Source organism: Podarcis cretensis (genome assembly GCF_951804945.1).
Source record: "Podarcis cretensis genome assembly, chromosome: 6".
In the NCBI taxonomy this organism is placed as follows: domain Eukaryota; kingdom Metazoa; phylum Chordata; class Lepidosauria; order Squamata; family Lacertidae; genus Podarcis; species Podarcis cretensis.
The window spans coordinates 93,047,222-93,064,969 of NC_137175.1; the positions used below are offsets into that span (position 1 = coordinate 93,047,222).

The window sequence follows — 17,748 nt, forward strand, 5'->3', positions numbered from 1 at the left end:
TGTTGCTGCAAATCAAGGTAGCAAATGGTATAATTGATCTGATATCCCAGTCTTCAAGGGCAAGACCAGAATGAATTATCCATGTTTCTTTATCCTTTTATAATAGGTATGTGAGGGAGGAAGAAAAAAAGGGGGGCTTAAACAGCCTGTTCCCTCTCTTCAACTCCCCCCCCTCCATTTTCCCTTCAGCCATCCTCTGAAAAGAGATGTGGGGATCAAATTTCATTTCATGCATTGAAATGCAGGTCTGGGTAGAAGTTTCTAGAGGACAATTGCCATTCTCGGATAGAATCAAACTCCCATCAATACACTGACATTTGGCATTACAGATTGGACATGGGTTGTTGAGAATCCTCTGCTGTCAATGTAAAGCTGAGTTCCCACCCTTAGATTGATATATTTTTTACTTCCTTAGCTTACTAGAATAATGCAAAAGTAAATACTTCCATCAGTGACTGATAAGTAACTTTAGAATCAATTTCTGGGCGGGGAGTGGGGTGGGTGGGCAGAACAGTGTAGTTAGTCCAGTTTTTGTACATACTGAGTTACTATATTACAAAGGGCTTAGTACAAAGGTCAAAGTGTGTGGGTTTTCTTCCACTTAGAATTCTCCATTTTTGCCCATCTGTAACATTGCCAAACACCTCCTTTCAAAGCTAAAACCTGATATTCTCCTCCCCCCCCCCCCCCAGCTGGGAAACAAATTCTTGGCAGCTAAAGGAGCCTAGTTTGGGGCACTTGTGAATAAAAGAATAAGGGGACCGGCAGCCAATTCTTAGTTTTGCACCTGAGGAACTAAACATTCACATTCCAGAGATGTTGCTGTGTTAAAAGGGTTGAAGCAAAACTAACAAAAGGTACCGCTGGCACCTTAAAGACAAACATCTGAAAATATCTCACCAGGCATTCTTAAAGCAACAATATTCACCCAATGAAGTGAAAAAGAAACATATCAATGAGGCAAAACAGGTACTCAGGATGAGTCACCTAGAACCAGAAGTGCCATAACCGTGTCTCCATGTTTCACCATCTCCTTTTGCCTATATTTAGATCATCTGCCTCCTCTCACACATAACCAACCCCATCTTTAAAGGTAGAAAGTACCATATTTTTCACTCTATAAGACGCACCAGACCATAAGACGCACCTAGTTTTTGGAGGAGGTAAACAAGAAAAAAAAAATATTCTGAATCTCAGAAGCCAGAACAGCAAGAGGGATCTCTGTGCAGTGAAAGCAGCAATCCCTCTTGCTGTTCTGGCTTCTGTGATAGCTGCGCAGCCTGCATTCGCTCCATAAGACACACACACATTTCCCCTTACTTTTTAGGAGGGAAAAAGTGAGTCTTATAGAGCAAAAAATACGGTAATTGGTATGAATTGGCCGGATTTAGGTTTGATGAGGCCCTAAGCTACTGAAGGTAATGGGGCCCTTTATATGTCCAGCTGTCCTTTGTCAACAACAAATTGTCACACACTTTTGTGCATCTTCCATCCCAATGTGTTTTATTCTCTCAGAATTGCGAGTTCTGGTCTGATTTATTTGTCTCCGTATGGGTATGCTCAATTGCACCCACCTGGAGAGGGTGACTGGAGACAGCAGAGGACTTCAAGATGACAATGTGCATTGGCCTGTTTGTCTTGTGCTAAAACAGATTAGTAAATCACCTTTAACAGAACAGACAGTAATGAAAGAAAATAAGTGCAGGTCTTCTGTCCAATTGCAGTATTTTAAAAACAACGCATGTGGAACACCAGCAGTGACATATCATGGAATGTGACATAGACTATGCCTGCACTTGTGATGTGAAGCAGGGGAGCAAGTCTGAATGTCCCCATGAAGATTAACTCAGGGAAATGATACTACATGCATGGGGAGCACCAAGAAGATCAATGTACACTCATGTCCATCTCCAGCATGAAAACTGCAGCTTCTCTTTTGAATTAAATTGCATAGACCAGAAGGTACTGGGGGAGGACATATGCTTAATTTTAGAATACACACACATGTACAACCCAACTAAGTCATATGGTGTTAAATTATTTCCTGGTGGATCAGATTGGCTCTGTTAACAACAGGAAACACTATAACAATGTTAGAAAGTGTGACATTGGATTACTAAGACTAAGTACAATGACACAAAGAGAGTGACTGTGTGTGTTTTTAAATACCCAAAAGGCATTTGACAGGGCTAGATGGTCTTTTCTGCTGGATGTATTCAAATATATGATGTTGGGATTAAATTGATTCAATGAATTTTTCTCATTTGCAACATTCCAAAAGCAAAGATTCTAATAAATAGTAGTCAGAAAACGCCATACCTTTAGAAAACAAACACAACTGTATATAACGAAAAGTAAGATTATATGTATTGGGAAAATTTTGGGAAACAACACAGAGGGTGAGTAATATGGAAATAAAAGAAAATGGGAATATGAGGGAAGTCCAGGGGAGGAGTGGGGGAAATAGGGAAAACTGTTAGAGAAATATTGTTAGAGGATGTATACATGGAAAAACCAATATTATTTTTTTTAAAGAAAAGAAAGAAAGAGAAACATAACTCCAAAATTAATTGGGATTGCACAGCTGGTTACATGGTGCTTCGATCTTTATTTCTGGAAGGCTGGGATTCCTATGGTTATAAATGCAAGCTGGACCTGAGAAAAATTGGATTGGGTTTCTCTGTGAACAGTAATAGGCCAAATTCAAAATGATGCTGGAAGTGCTTATATGCCTCTCAATCATCTTCAATTATTTTTTCCTCTTTAAATAGCAGCCGTAGAAGCGTTCGGGACTATAGCTTGGGGAGAGGGAGGTGACCAGGCTTGTACCATTTCAGCACTGAAAATCTTGCCTCAGCTGCTTCTTACCACAGCTGTGGGAAAAACATGTCAACATCTCCATCTCCATCATAGGTCTCGTTTGGCTGTCAGGGGTGAATATTTTCGCAGTGTAGAGGTAAGTACTAATGTTTCTAACGTCCATTCATTAAGGTTCTACACAAGAGGTTCTGCGCAAAAACCATTTACAGAACTTGGCAGCTACTGGGAATCAAATAACTTGCAGGACTAGTTTGGAGATCACCCCTCCCAGCTAGACACGTTGTTATTTAGATTTTAAGATGTCGCAACAATATGTTTCGCAACAGCAGCCTGCCCCTCTGGTTCTAAGCTCTGGTTAAAGCGGTATTTGGTGTAGTCTTCCCATTGAAACCACAAGGAAACAACCTAAGTGATGCTAATTTTTATTTGTTTTTTCACACATGCCTTTCGTCATGTTAAATCTGGACAGTGATCAAAGGGTTCCCTTTCCACATCCCGACAAAGCCAGCCAACAGAGTCTGCTTATGTAATGCTCTCCAGAAGTACTTTTCTACATGAGGGATGTTATTCATATGCCTCTCAAAAGCTGATCTGCTAGGATCAGAAACAAATCCCTCCAGAGGTGCCTGGGAAAGCTTATGAAATTTCTGCATATTCCAGTGCAGGTTGTAAAGTTGAGGTAAGAGAGGGATAACCTGTTGGTCTTTCAGTGTAGAAAGTTCAGAGGAGGAAAGGGAGCCTAGGAAGAAGATGGTCAGATGCTGCTTCAAACTCTATGTATAAAGTTAGAGGCTACATCCTCAGGGGTATAATGAAAATAGGGACCTAAGGTTGCCATCTGAACAAGAAAAGCAGCCCTTTTTTTGTCTCCAATTGCTGTCATAGGAAAAGGTCTTTTTTCCCCCAAAATTGGCCAAAATGAGCCTAGCAGCCCATGCCAAACCCAAGGGAACTTTTTACTTTTCGAAATGGTTCTGGAATTTGGGAGAGTTCGGTGGGTGATACAGCAAGATTTTATTTGGGGGAAAGAGAGGTCCTGAGGGATAGAAAGACCTGTCCGTTTGGGTTCTCTCTCTGTTTCTCATTTTTTCCAATCTTAAATCCAGCTCTCCACACTTCTGCAGGGTTTTGTGATTTAAAAAATCCTCATGACAATTCATTGTAATGCAATTTTCTCTTAATAAACACTGTTGCATGCAGTTTTGACTAATATGCACATTTCTGCAAGCATTTCCTCCTAATAGCATGCATTTTTGTTTGCTATGTTCACTGATATGCACACTTTCCCCTAATATATACATTTTTTAAAAAAAATACATAATTTAATTGGAAAATTGCATTGCAAAATTTGGATAAGTGCGCATTTTGTATGGCTGTGGTTTTGGTACAATATGTTTCTGAAAGTGAAAATCTGAAAAAAATGCGGCTTTAAATGTAAACTGAATCAAATTTCTCCCCCCTTACTACCTGGAAGTAAATCCTGTTGAATGTAGTGGGAATTTCTTCTTACTCTTAAGTAGAAATATACAAGACAAATGCATGTCTTCTCCTATTTCTATCTTGCATTCTCTTGCCTGAAGTTCTCCACAAATACATATGTCTATATTTCTCCACTTTAAATTTAAAAAATTATGGTTTCAGTTCATAGTTATGTTATTTAAATCTGTCCATTCTTTAGCTCTTGCTTAGCATTCACCTCTATCTCTAAGTTATGATGATTCCCTTCTGCTTTGCATCTTTCTCTTATGGCTGTTAGTCACACAATCCTTTTTGCTAGTTGATTTTCAGTCAATCGATTGACTTCAAAGCTGTTGCCTAACTCGCGTATTTCAGCATGCTTAGGTATAACGCGTTGTGGTTTTAAGTTTCACACTCCCTTCCTACAGGTTTTCATCAATTTGTGTTCCATTGTTTTTCAAAGCCCATTTGAAGAGGGCCGGTCTTTCTAAGTCAGTGGCTTTCAACCAGTCTTCCATGGCATCCTGGGGTGCCTTGAATGATGGTCCGGCGTGCCGCAGGCAACACTGGCCTCTGTCCCTCTGCCCTTCCCTCTCTCCTCTGATACCTTCTTGTGTTTCTTCCTCCCAATGGCTTGCATAGCTCTTGGTTGCAGCAGCCCTGCCTACAAGCTCTGCATGCAAATGGTGCCTCTGGGGCTGGCCCAGCCAGTCCACCAGCCCTTGCTGTTGGGAATGGACAGACAAGTCCCAGGCCCCTGTGGGGCAGTGTGAAGAGGCACCTCTCTTGGGGGTGGAGGCTCAGAGACCAGGGGCGGCAGCAGCGGACTCCCAAGGAGAGGGGAGAGGAGAGAGGCTGAGGGAACACCTGAAGGAGCGTCTCCACCCCCATCGTTCTGCCCAGACACTGAGGTCTAGCACCGAGTGCCTTCTGGCGGTTACCTCATTGCGAGAAGCCAAGTTACAGTGAACCAGGCAGAGGGCCTTCTCGGTAGTGGCACCTGCCTTGTGGAATGCCCTCCCAGCAGATGTCACAGAGAAAAACAACTACCAGACTTTTAGAAGACATCTGAAGGCAGCCCTGTTTAGGGAAGCTTTTAATGTTTAACAGATCACTGTATTTTAATACTCTGTTGGAAGCTGCCCAGATAGGTGGGGTATAAATAATAATAATAATAATGATAATAATATCCATAGGGGAGGGTGTTCGAAAAAGGGTGAGAGGCTACCAGCTCTGCAGGCAAGGGATGACATAACTGCGCTCCTGAGGGGTGCCTCAGAAAGAATGCAGTTTGTCAAGGGAGCAGTGGACTCAAAAAGTTTGGAAACCTCTGTTCTAAGTGTTTGTATAGCAGCTGTCCCCCACCTGGTGCCCTCCAGATGGGACTACAACTCCCATCAGTCCTACCTAATGCCAGTTTGAGATAGGCTGTTGTATAGCATCTAGGTTTTTCTTACTGTTACTATGATGATTATTATGATTACTACTGGAGATTGTGGGACACGGGTGATGCTGTGGGTTAAACCACAGAGGCTAGGACTTGCCGATCAGAAGGTCGGCAGTTCAAAATCCTGCGACGGGGTGAACTCCTGTTACTCTGTCCCAGCTCCTGCCAAATTTTAAAAATCCGCCTGGACTGAAATTTTAATCCTGAAAAAGAGAACGTATTCAGGGAAATGGGACGCGGGGGTGGCGCTGTGGGTTAAACCACAGAGCCTAGGACTTGCCGATCAGAAGGTCGGCGGTTCGAATCCCCACGATGGAGTGAGCTCCCGTTGCTCGGTCCCTGCTCCTGCCAACCTAGCAGTTCGAAAGCACCTCAAAGTGCAAGTGGATAAGTAGGTACCTCTCCTGCAGGAAGGTAAATGGCGTTTCCGTGCTCTGCTCTGGTTCGCCAGAAGCGGCTTAGTCATGCTGGCCACATGACCCGGAAGCTGTACGCCGGCTCCCTCGGCCAATAAAGCGAGATGAGCGCTGCAACCCCAGAGTCGGCCACAACTGGACCTAATGGTCAGGGGCCCCTTTACCTTTACTGGAGATTGCAGAATCTAAGCACTTCTTGCTACCGTTAAGCCTACTTTAACAACAGCAGCGCAGACCATTTTTGCCCCCCAAACCTGACATTTAAATGCACATGCATTCAAAAGATGTGTCTACTTCTAACACCATAGAAGCAGCATCAGGACTGAAGCAAAGTGGCGCCAAAATAAGAACTAGCATGGTATAATGAATGACAAGTTTACACTTTGGAAACTCACAAATTAAATTTCAGGCTATGAAAACTCCCAATTCAGGCCAGTGACTCATAACCTACATAACAGGGTTGTTTAAGTTATCCCTCTGGAATAGAGGTGAAGGAATGTTAAGCTATATCGGGGGCTGAGTACACATCAAAAGGTTTGTGTTCTTTCTTCCGATGACACTTCCGCTTATTAAAGAACGTAGTAGGTGAGTAGACACTGTAAATCTTTAATTAGAGGATAGGCGGGTCTGGTTCAGCAAGGGCAGGCATTAGCACTGGTTGGAAAAAAACAAGTACCATTGGATTAAACGGCAGCTGCTAGCCTGGTTCTTCTAAAATCAGGTGGCACTCTGCTCGTGACAACAGCATTACATTGAACGCATGCTCAGTTGAGACTATTGACATAGCTTGATGTGGACTGTAACATTTAAATGATGACTCTGAGAACTTCAAAAGACAGCTAAGAGAGAGCCAACTGGTTTTCCACATGCTCCTTGTCCTCCCCCACTCTGGGGAAACCCATAGCAAAGCCTTCTGGAAGTGTGCTGTTTAACCAGGTAAGTCATGGGAAGAAATCTGGAATGGGTTGCACTGAGCTCACAGGTTGTACAGGCAGCTATAGTTACTGCGGCAGAAGGTTAGCTTGGCTCTGAATAAGACCTTCCTGACCTGATTTGTGGGTGAGGAGCCTTGATATGGTCTATGTCAGTTTTATAAACAAATTATTTATGCTTTTCAGGTTTCTACATCTCGCTAATTTTACAATCCTTTTAACGTTTCAAAACTTGACTTGCTTCTTTCTGCAGTTCCTTAAATTTATTTTTAATATTTTCTGCATATCCAAATTAACTCAATTTGCTCATTTATTCACCTGCTTTCAATATAGACTCTTATAAGACTGCAGGTGGTTACCATAATCCTGCCCATATTCTTATCTACTTACAATTTGTCTGTAAATATTCAATAAAACATTTCCATCATTTTATAAAAAGTTTATCTTGATTTCTTCTTCTGGGAAGTTTCACCATTTCTGCATATTCTGTAAGTTTATGTATCCATTCTTCATTTACTGGGACTTCTGCTTCTTTCCATTTGGGGGCATGCAACGTTCTTGCCGCTATAGTAGCATACATGAATAAGTTTCTATACCGTTTAGGTAGTTTTATCCCTATAATTCCCAATTTTTTAAACAAAAGAATGGAAATGGTTTATTGAATATTTAAACCAATAAAAACATCAAAGGACCTGTTGATGGCATTTTACCATTGTACTGTTGAGAGTGTATTAACTTATGGTCTGTGTGTGTGGTTTGGGAACTGCACGGTCAGGGGAAAAAACAATGTTGTCCAGGGTTGTAAAGACTGCAGAGAGAATAATTGGGTGCACTCTTCTCACCTTGGATCAAATCTATGCTTCCAGGTGCCATAAGAAAGCTGCAGAGATAGTGCAGGATAGTGCACACCCCAGAAATGATCTCTTTCAGCTTCTGCCTTCTGGAAGAAGGTACAGGGTTATAAAGACTAGGACTAACCGCCTGAGAAAAAGTTTCTACCCAAATGCGATTATGGTTTCAAACGCAGTGTAAGGTAGTCTCTATGGGAGTATATTGTATTTAATTATGGGGTATCAGAGTTTTTAGGGGGCTAACCAGACTGGGATAGAAGGCTTGTTGGTTTCTGAATGTCTGATGTAGATTTTCAGTTTCATTGTTCTGTATGGGACAATGACAATAAAGATTATCATAGTATTGTACTTATCATACTTTCAAAATGGGCAGGATTATTGTAATAACTGCAGCTTCATAAGAGTATATATTTAAAGAGGATAAATAACTGAGCAAATTAAGTTAATTTGGATATGCAGAAGGTATTAAAAATAAATTTAAGGAACCACAGAAAGAGGGGGAAGGAAGTCAAGCTTTGAAAGCTCAAAAGGATTGTAAAATTAGTGAAATGTATAAACTTGAAAAGTATAAATAATTCTTTTCTTCTTTTTTTTAAAGAGATAAGGCTGGTCTCGGAGGTGGTGTTGAGACTGCTGGTTATGGGGGACTTCAACATCCATGGCATGGCAACTGGCTTTGGGGTGGCTTACAACTTCATGGCTGCCATAACAACCATGGGTCTGTCTCAACAAGTCATTGGCCCAACGCATGTGGCAGGCCACACTCTGGACCTAGTTTTCTCAACTGTGCAGGAAGAGATTGATAGGAAAGTGTACTTTATAGGAGTCCTACAGAATCAGGGAGGGACATGGGTGGCGCTGTGGGTTAAACCACAGAGCCTAGGACTTGCCGATCGGAAGGTCGGCGGTTTGAATCCCCGAGATGGGGTGAGCTCCCGTTGCTCGGTCCCTGCTCCTGCCCACCTAGCAGTTCGAAAGCACACCAAAGTTCAAGTAGATAAATAGGTACCACTCCGGTGGGAAGGTAAACGGCGTTTCCGTGTGCTGCTCTGGCTCGCCAGAAGCAGCTTAGTCATGCTGGCCACATGACCCAGAAGCTGTATGCTGGCTCCCTCGGCCAATAAAGCGAGATGAGCGCGCAACACTAGAGTCTCATTGGCCCTGCTACCCTGTCTTTTAAAGTAAGCTCTGTAAGTCCCCTGCAGGTGCCTTTTGGTGCTGCTTGAACATACCTGTACTGTGGTTTTCCAAACCTCTTTGCCACATTTCTCAAAACTTGTCGCTGTGCTGGCACTCACGGCTGGCTGGTCTTACAACCCACCCACTCCCCCTGCTTGTGAGAAATTGGGCTGCTTTTATTGTGTTACTTCCAGCTCCTGTTACCCAGGAATTTGCATCCTGGAGTTCGGAAGCGGGGTATGTGGGTGGGTGTGATTAAACTGGATATCGGCCAGAGAAACATGTTACTGAAGGGTGGGTCTATAAATTGACTATGGTAAATAACAGTCTGGCACTATTACAGGCGCCACATACTACTTGTTCTGCATCTGCAAGATATCAATCATTTAGTGATATCAATCATTTAGTGTGGGAGCACCTACCCTGTGGAACTCCCCGCCTGTTGACACTGGCAGATGTCTTCACTACACTTTTCAGCTCCTGATGAAAACATTTTTGTTTAGACAAGTCTACCCAGGCATGTAGGGTGCTGAAGTATGTTTTAATCTGTTTGTTGCTGATTTTATCTGTTGAATGTTTCAAAGAACTGTCTTTGATTTTATTGTTTTATTTTTACTGTAAACCGCACTGAGGGTTCTGGGGTTGTTGTTTTTTACAGTCTAGCAGTATATGACATTTTATGAAATATTGATCTTAAGTCAAAAGTAAGCCCAGCTGAGTTCAACACTTTATTTCCAAAAATATGTACAGGATTGCACCTTACATTGATTACATAGCAATTTAACTCTTGTTGGGTAGTCTGGCATGTTGTTAGATTCAAAAAGCAATCATGTCCTTTGTATAGCAGATGAAAGAGAACACAGCTTTAGTAACGAGTGTTTACTGATGTAACAAGCTTAACGATCCATATATATTACCTGGAACCTCATGATTTCTGTATGCTGGGTCCTGATTCTGGTATGGAAGTTTGTTGCATGTTTTCAGAGCTGGCTATCTGTTCATTCCCTTTGTCTTTTTCTGGAATCTAAATGGATTATAAATATTAAAAATAATAGCAATGCATTTTAATGTACTTTTAATTGAAAGCATGCATTTTATGTGTACTCCCCCTCAGTGGCGTAGCGTGGGTTGTCAGCACCCGGGGCAAGGCAAGTAATTTGCGCCCCCTAACCCGTGGATTTTAGCACTCGAGTCTCTTCCACTAGATTAGTTAGTGCGAGTGCGCCCCCCCAGATGTTGTGCCTGGTGTGGCCGGCCCCCCTGCACCCCCCACGCTACGCCACTGCTCCCCCTAATACGTACACTTTTTGTTGGTGTTGGAGAACTGCAGGTTTCAAAGGATAGCTGTGGTTTCAATTAGGATTGTTTTCAGATGTGTGGATTAAGTAGAGTCGCATTCAAGTGTGAACTGAAGCAAAGCTATGTGCTTTCTAGCCACTCCAAACAATTCTTTCCTGCGAAAGGAAGAATAAATTTGGCCTGTATCACATGTAGCACTAAGTAATTGTCCCTTCAGCACAAAGATTTGTGTTTGTGCTATGGACTCTTTCTGCCTTCCTCCCGCCTTGTGCCCCCAAATCTGTTCTGGGGGCTCCATCAACCTCTGGAGCAGATTTGGGGAGGGTGGGGTGCACATTAGGAATAGGAGAAGGGGAAGTCTCATTGTGCAAGTGGAAATACTTGCAATGATGGAACCATGCCGTTGTCAAGGCCATCTCACAGAATTCAGAGGATTGTGGATTCCGGAGTGGCTCCATGTTCTGATCCACAAGGTGCAGGAGTTCTGCAAGAGAAAAGTTGGCAAATGCAAGTAGAACTCTTTTAAGGATGAACAAACACCAGACATGGGGTGATCATGTTTATGACTTTCACACAAACCCTTTTCAGTTCTGTAGATGCCTGCCTGGCCTTCTGAGATTCCTATCTTGAAGGGAGCAATTAGATACCAAAGTTTGGAGGGAATATTTACTTTCTCAGCTGAGGAAGTTGATAAAATGCATATCTGCTGGCAGAAAGACCCCGGCGCCATGAATACTTTGGCCAATCTACCTCACATATTTTAAAGTCCACAAGCTTGAATAGGTCATGCCCAAGAACTCAAGGACCTTCACTCAAGGCATTCTTTCATGAAGGACATTCCATAAGGCTGGGAACAATCTATTTTCAACTGGACATGAAAAGTCTGTCAGCATTCAGGTGAACTAATTGGATGTTGAAATAGGACTTGCTTAAGAACAATGATGGTGGTAATTTCAGTAGAAGACAATGTGGAAATGCCTGTCATTTCAGTCTTCAGAGCTGTCATATCAGGCAACCATTGTACAGAATCTACCCAATGTGATAAGTGAGATAGGGGGACCAGAGGGAAATGATTATACAGACAGGTTATACAGCCTTTGTTATCTAGGAGAGAGAAGTAAATTGCATCTGCTGAAATTTAGTGAGTTCTTAACTCTTTTTTTTTAAAAAAAATAATTTTTATTAACTGGCCAATCACATCAAATTAAATCACATCATATAAATTCCGAATTACAAAGCCAAATTTTTAAATTTTGTTGGGGGAACCCATACTTCAAGATCCAAAGGGGAATTCAGATCATCTTCTTATTACTGCGTTAATGTCCAAATCAGTCCCAATCAGTCCAAACAAAGTTCATAATTCTATCCAGTCTTATCTTGGTGTTGCCACATCATATCTTGTTCGTATAATTTCTCTTTTTCCTTTACGATCTCTTCTGTTAGTCTCCTTAAGCCGATAGCAAGTGTAATAATCCTGTGTGGATTTCCCGTTCCTCCACTAAGTCCAGATGGTTTCCATATATCTCCTTCGTAGATAACATCACTTTATCCATCGTAAATTTTGGCATTTGTCGCTCTTAAGTCCCACCGAGGAGTTGATTCACGATATGTAAACAACTCTATTTCTCTCCTGGTTTACAATGACATATTAGTGACTTATGTGATGTGGTAAGGTAAAGTTAAAGGGACCCCTGACCATTAGGTCCAGTCGTGGACGACTCTGGAGTTGCGACGCTCATCTCGCTTTACTGGCCGAGGGAGCCAGCGTACAGCTTCCGGGTGATGTGGCCAGCATGACTAAGCCGCTTCTGGAGAACCAGAGCAGCACACGGATATGCCGTTCACCTTCCCGCTAGAGCGGTACCTATTTATCTACTTACACTTCGTGCTTTCGAACTGCTAGGTTGGCAGGAGCAGAGACCAAGCAACGGGAGCTCACCCCGTCGCCGGGATTTGAACAGCCCTAGGCTCTGTGGTTTAACCCACAGCGCCACCCGCTGATGTGGTAACTGGATACAAACAGGCTTTTTTCTCCCACATCATCATGTCATTCATGTCTTCAGTCTCTTCCATCAGTGGCATTATGGTTGCCCCGTGTGCAAAATTGTTAGGGCCACAAAATTTCAACAACCAATACTACCTCAATACAGCTGTGTGCTTGCATCACTGGGCTGTCGAAAATGGCTTCTCCATGCAAGTGACCTCTCCAAACAACAGAATGACTCTTCTTTTCTTTTCTCTGTGGCTGCAACCTCCTGGGTGATGCTGATGCCATTAGCCAGTTGAATGCATAAGCATATTCTACCTGTTCCACTCCCTCCTATTTCAGCATGGTCCTGGGCACTGGCACACCACGCTATGCCACTGTCTTCCACATCAGGCTGTGTTTATCAATTAAGTGGGAAGCCAGCCAAGGCTTAGCATTGGCGCAGCCTGTGCACATCTAGAGGCTGTTGGGCTCCAACTCCCATCAGCCCCAACAAACATGGACAATGATCAGGGATGAAGGGAATTAGAACCTAACAACACCTGGGGCATCCCTGCTGTATACTACTGGGAGATAGAAGCTGCACAGATTCAATTTTCAGCACATCACATTCACTTACATGACCAAACAATGCATGCTATAGGATGGGAAGCCTCCGACTACCACTTCTGGCTTGATCAGCAAGACCTCTTGTGCAACCAAAAATTCTGCCCTTGTGAAATGATTACTCCAGAGCTTGGTGACAACAGCCAGAGCAGTAGGTAAAAAGGTAAAGTTACCCCTGACCATTAGGTCCAGTTGCAGACGACTCTGGGGTTGCACGCTCATCTCGCTCTATAGACCGAGGGAGCCGACGTTTGTCCACAGACAGCTTCCAGGTCATGTGGCCAGCATGACTAAGCCACTTCTGGCGAGCCAGAGCAGCGCACGGAAACACCATTTGCCTTCCCGCCAGAGTGGTACCTATTTATCTACTTGTACCTTGACGTGCTTTCGAACTTCCAGGTTGGCAGGAGCAACCGGAGCTCACCCTGTCACGGGGATTCGAACCGCCGACCTTCTGATCGGCAAGCCCCAGCCTGTAGGTGGGTGTGTACGCAAATGCCAGTGGGTCTTTGACCCAAGTGAAATAAAGCTTAGTTTTGCCTCTAGCAACAGCACCCTTAGTTATGTCACAGCAGAGTATTTAAAAATAACACTTTATGCTAAATCATAACAGGCCAGATTCAGGTAGGTAGTTGTGTTGGTCTGACGCAGTCAAAATAAATAAATAAATTCTAAAAAATGTCCATTAGCACCTTAGAGACCAACTAAGTTTATTCTGGGTATAAGTTTTCGTGTGCACACACTTCTTCAGATACTAAATAGGCATCTGGGCCACTGGTTTCCATCTGAGCTAAAATAATAATAATTGTGCACTTTGTGGGTTGTGGGGTTGCAATCTGATCTGTACTTACAGATTGCAGTCAGCCTGTGGCATGAAGTGCTACTGGAATCTTTTCACAAACAAGGTTGTTAGGACTAGGGATGGGGAAGAAATTCAACTGGGCTCACATTTAGGGCTCATGTAGACTTCCTTTTGTGCTGTGTTTTCTTTTTCTGTTTGTTAAATTAGTTTTTATTGAGGTTTTTTGTGTTACAAAGCAAACAGATAAACAGGCAGTGGTACACCTGTGGTCTCCATTTTTAATTCATAGTCTTTTTCACAGTTCGTTTACATTTGGTGAGAGGCACTTATGTTATAGACATCTTGTTGTTGGGGGAGAGGAGTGGGGGAGAGAGGTGGGGGTCTTGTTCTTTCATTCTATTGCCTATTCTTAGTGTAGGGGGGTTGTGTCAGCATCACATGGGGAGGTCTTTTGTCTGTATATTTAAGGGTAAGGACAACCTCTTTCCAGCTTGGCTTGAGAAGTTTTGCCATTTGCTTCCTTCCCTTGCCATGTTCGCCAAACTCAATCCTCAGATTCTGAGCACAGCCATGTTCTACCCTTATTCCTGTGCTATTCAGTGCCCCAGCCGCCACTGTTGACACCTATCTCTTCAGAACATGTACATGGCTACAGATGCTCATTGTGTTCCTAATTTTTTCTTTCTTTACCCACTGGACGCCAAAAGCATACTTATTCCCAAGCAAATGGGTTTAGTAAACAACTACCAGACTTTGAGAAGACATCTGAAGGCAGCCCTGTTTAGGGAAGCTTTTAATGTTTAATAGACTATTGTATTTTAATATTCTCTTGGAAGCCGCCCAGAGTGGCTGTGGAAACCCCGCCAGAGGGGCGGGGTATAAATAACAAATTATTATTATTATTATTATTATTATTATTATTATTATTATTACTACAGCGAATGCTCGGGTTGCGAACATGATCCGTGCAGGATGCACATTCACAACCCACGGAGTCCGCAACCTGCAGCAACGCGTCTGCGCTCGCGCAGGTTGCGATTTAGCGACTGCTAAAAACCCGGAAGTAACCCTTTACTTCCGGGTTTCGGTGGTCCACAACCCAAAAGAACGCAACCTGAAGCGTCTTTAACCCGAGGTATGACTGTATTATTATTATTATTATTATAGTATCAGGGCAACAGAAGCAAGCTCTACAGTCGTACCTTGGTTCTCAAACAGAATGCATTCCGGGAGTCTGTTTGACTTCTGAAACGTTCGCAAACCAAGGCGTGGCTTCCGATTGGCTGCAGAAGTGTCCTGCAGACAGTCGGAAGCTGTGGAAGCCACGCTGGACGTTCGGCTTCCGAGGCAAAGTTCGCAAACCGGAACACCTACTTCCGGGTTTGCAGCGTTCGAGTTCCAACTTGTTCGTGAACTAAGCTGTTTGAAAAGCAAGGTATTTTATTTCTGCAGGCCTATAGATGGTGCTATGATTTAAGTGAGCATAAAATGTGAAACTGCACGTGCTCAGAGTATTTTTTAAATTTTTTTATCAGAGTTGGCAAGCAGCTTCTTTTGTTTTTAGTGTTTGCTGTAACATAATGGGAATGTAGAATGGACGGATGAGGCCCCCCATCCGATAGCCACCCCCCCCGTAAGACCATTAAGTCCAGAGTCTTATATTATCTAACTGCACCATTGTGTACATATATTCGAGTATGTGTCAGGAAACAGACTTTAAAGGTGTAGCTTTAAAATCTAAATTCAGCAAAGCAAACTTCCCCTTTAAAAACTTTCCTTATGTGTTTTTGTTCTTTTGTGCCTCAAGAAACCATGGCCAAGAAAGTAGCGATTGTTGGGGCAGGAGTGAGTGGACTGGCATCCATCAAATGTTGCCTGGATGAAGGACTGGAGCCCACCTGCTTCGAGAGGAGCGATGACATTGGGGGGGTGTGGCGATTCACGGTAAATTGAGGAGGGGCAATATGGTTTGGTCTCTGACTAGGGTTGCTCAACTGAAGAAGCTCACATTTGGGTTAAGCAGGGCTAGTCAGTCGTCAGTAATAATCATATTCAAAATAAACAAACTAATTGAGCAAAATCCTCTGCAAATTCTGATGACTATTCAGCATGTGATTCCAAAATAGTAGCCAAATATTTAATATTTGCATTTGGCGTCTGTTAATTTTGGCGTCTGTTAATAAATCTATAAGCACTTGGATTTTGCAACACATTCAAAACCTGAACCATATAACCCTGGTCCTGAAATACTTACATTGGCTCCCAGTACGTTTCCGGGCACAATTCAAAGTGTTGGTGCTGACCTTTAAAGCCCTAAATGGCCTCGGTCCAGTATACCTGAAGGAGCGTCTCCACCCAAATCGTTCAGCCCAGACACTGAGGTCCAGCTCCGAGGGCCTTCTGGTGGTTCCCTTACTGCAAGAAGTGAGGTTACAGGGAACCAGGCAAAGGGCCTTCTTGGTGGTGGCGCCTGCCCTGTGGAAAGCCCTCTCATCAGATGTCAAGGAAATAAAAAACTTTTAGAAGACATCTGAGGGCAGCCGTGTTTAGGGAAGTTTTTAATGTTTGATGTTTTATTGTGCTTTTAATTCTGTTGGAAGCCACCCAGAGTGCCAGCCAGATGGGCAGGGTATAAATAAAGAATTCTTATTATTCGTATTATCGGAGAAATCTGAATAGAATGGGTAGAAAGTGCAGTCTGCCACTTAGATGGGGATGACAGGAGGAACATGCACACCTGAGGTGAACTGAATCCACTTTGAACTGCCAAGTGCACACATCCAGATCAATGGATCTCCACCTGAATTCTGAGCCTCCTCAACCAAACCATAATTCCCAGCATGTGGAGGGGGGCAAAGTTAAGTATGCCTATAGTTTCTGATCTTTTAGGACAACATTTGGTCCACAGTTTTGGATACCTTGGCAATCTTGGAGTACAGTATATACAACTTTTGGTATGTGAGGTGGATGAAAAGAAAGGGTCTATTTAACAGTGTTTCCAACACTTCCTGTTGATTTCTGCATAATAAGGCAATTGATAAATAATGAGAAATGTTTCTTGTGCTTTTCTGTGGCCCAGGAGGATGTCGAAGAAGGAAGAGCCAGCCTCTACAGATCAGTGGTCAGTAACACCTGTAAAGAGATGTCGGCTTTTGCTGACTTTCCATACCCAGAAGATTTCCCCGTCTTTTTACCACACGCCAAGCTCCTGGAATATCTGAGGATGTATACAAAACATTTTGATCTTCAGAGGCACATTCAGTTCAAGGTAAGACTGCCCCCCCCCCCCAATGAACTGCTGAAAGTAACATGTTAACATTTCAGTATATTTCTACGTAAGAACCTTGGGGTTTTTTTTTTAACAACTCAAAACCAAAGCATCTGAAACTCAGGCTGAGAAATTGCAACAAACCTGGCTCGGATCATAGAACTGTAGAGTTGGAAGGGACCCAAAAACTCATCTAGTCTGACCCCTGAAAAGCAGGGATCACAACTAAAGGATCTCCAACAGATGGCCATCTAACCTCTGTTTAAAAACTTCCAATGAGGGAGAGTCCTTCCACTGTTTGACAGCTCTTACTGTCAGAAAGTTCTTCCAGATGTTTAGTTGAAGACTCCAATCCTGCACTGCTTAATCAGAGAAACATATTTGTTTCTAGTTCGAAAAGATGCCTATGACCTTAGTAAAGCCAGACTCCTAAATCTTGTTCTTATTTTCAAGTCCACTAGTTTCTTGTTGCAATTGGTTCTTTCCTTGAAATATTTCATTTTTTAAAAAAAATATTTATTACTTTTAAAAAAAGAAAAGAAAAAAAGAAAAAAAGAAAAAAAAACAAGAAAGGGAAAAAACAATACAAAACACAACATTAACCTAAACAAAACAAAACAAAAACAATTTAAAAACATACATCATACCATTTCAGTAGTCTATCTTTCATACCCTTGTTTCAT

General features: G+C 42.7%; 1 protein-coding gene and 1 long non-coding RNA gene across 4 annotated transcripts in view; one reads left to right on the forward strand and one right to left on the reverse strand.

Moving 5' to 3' along the window:
• The window catches only part of LOC307218895, a 158,056-nt gene that overhangs the window by 108,032 nt on the left and 32,276 nt on the right, over positions 1-17,748 (reverse strand). The gene's annotated exons all lie outside the window — the stretch shown is intronic.
• The window catches only part of LOC307218735 (flavin-containing monooxygenase 1-like), a 28,193-nt gene continuing 13,254 nt past the window's right edge, over positions 2,810-17,748 (forward strand). Inside the window, exons 1-3 of one of the 3 annotated variants that reach the window (XM_079981520.1) lie at positions 2,810-2,956; positions 15,605-15,741; positions 16,877-17,065. In XM_079981520.1, the coding sequence (XP_079837646.1) occupies positions 15,610-15,741; positions 16,877-17,065 (321 nt within the window). In that variant the 5' untranslated portion in view covers positions 2,810-2,956; positions 15,605-15,609. Of the gene's footprint in view, positions 2,957-3,325; positions 3,500-6,882; positions 7,078-15,604; positions 15,742-16,876; positions 17,066-17,748 lie in introns of those variants that run through there. The other 2 variants (XM_079981518.1, XM_079981519.1) reach the window with 2 other exon arrangements.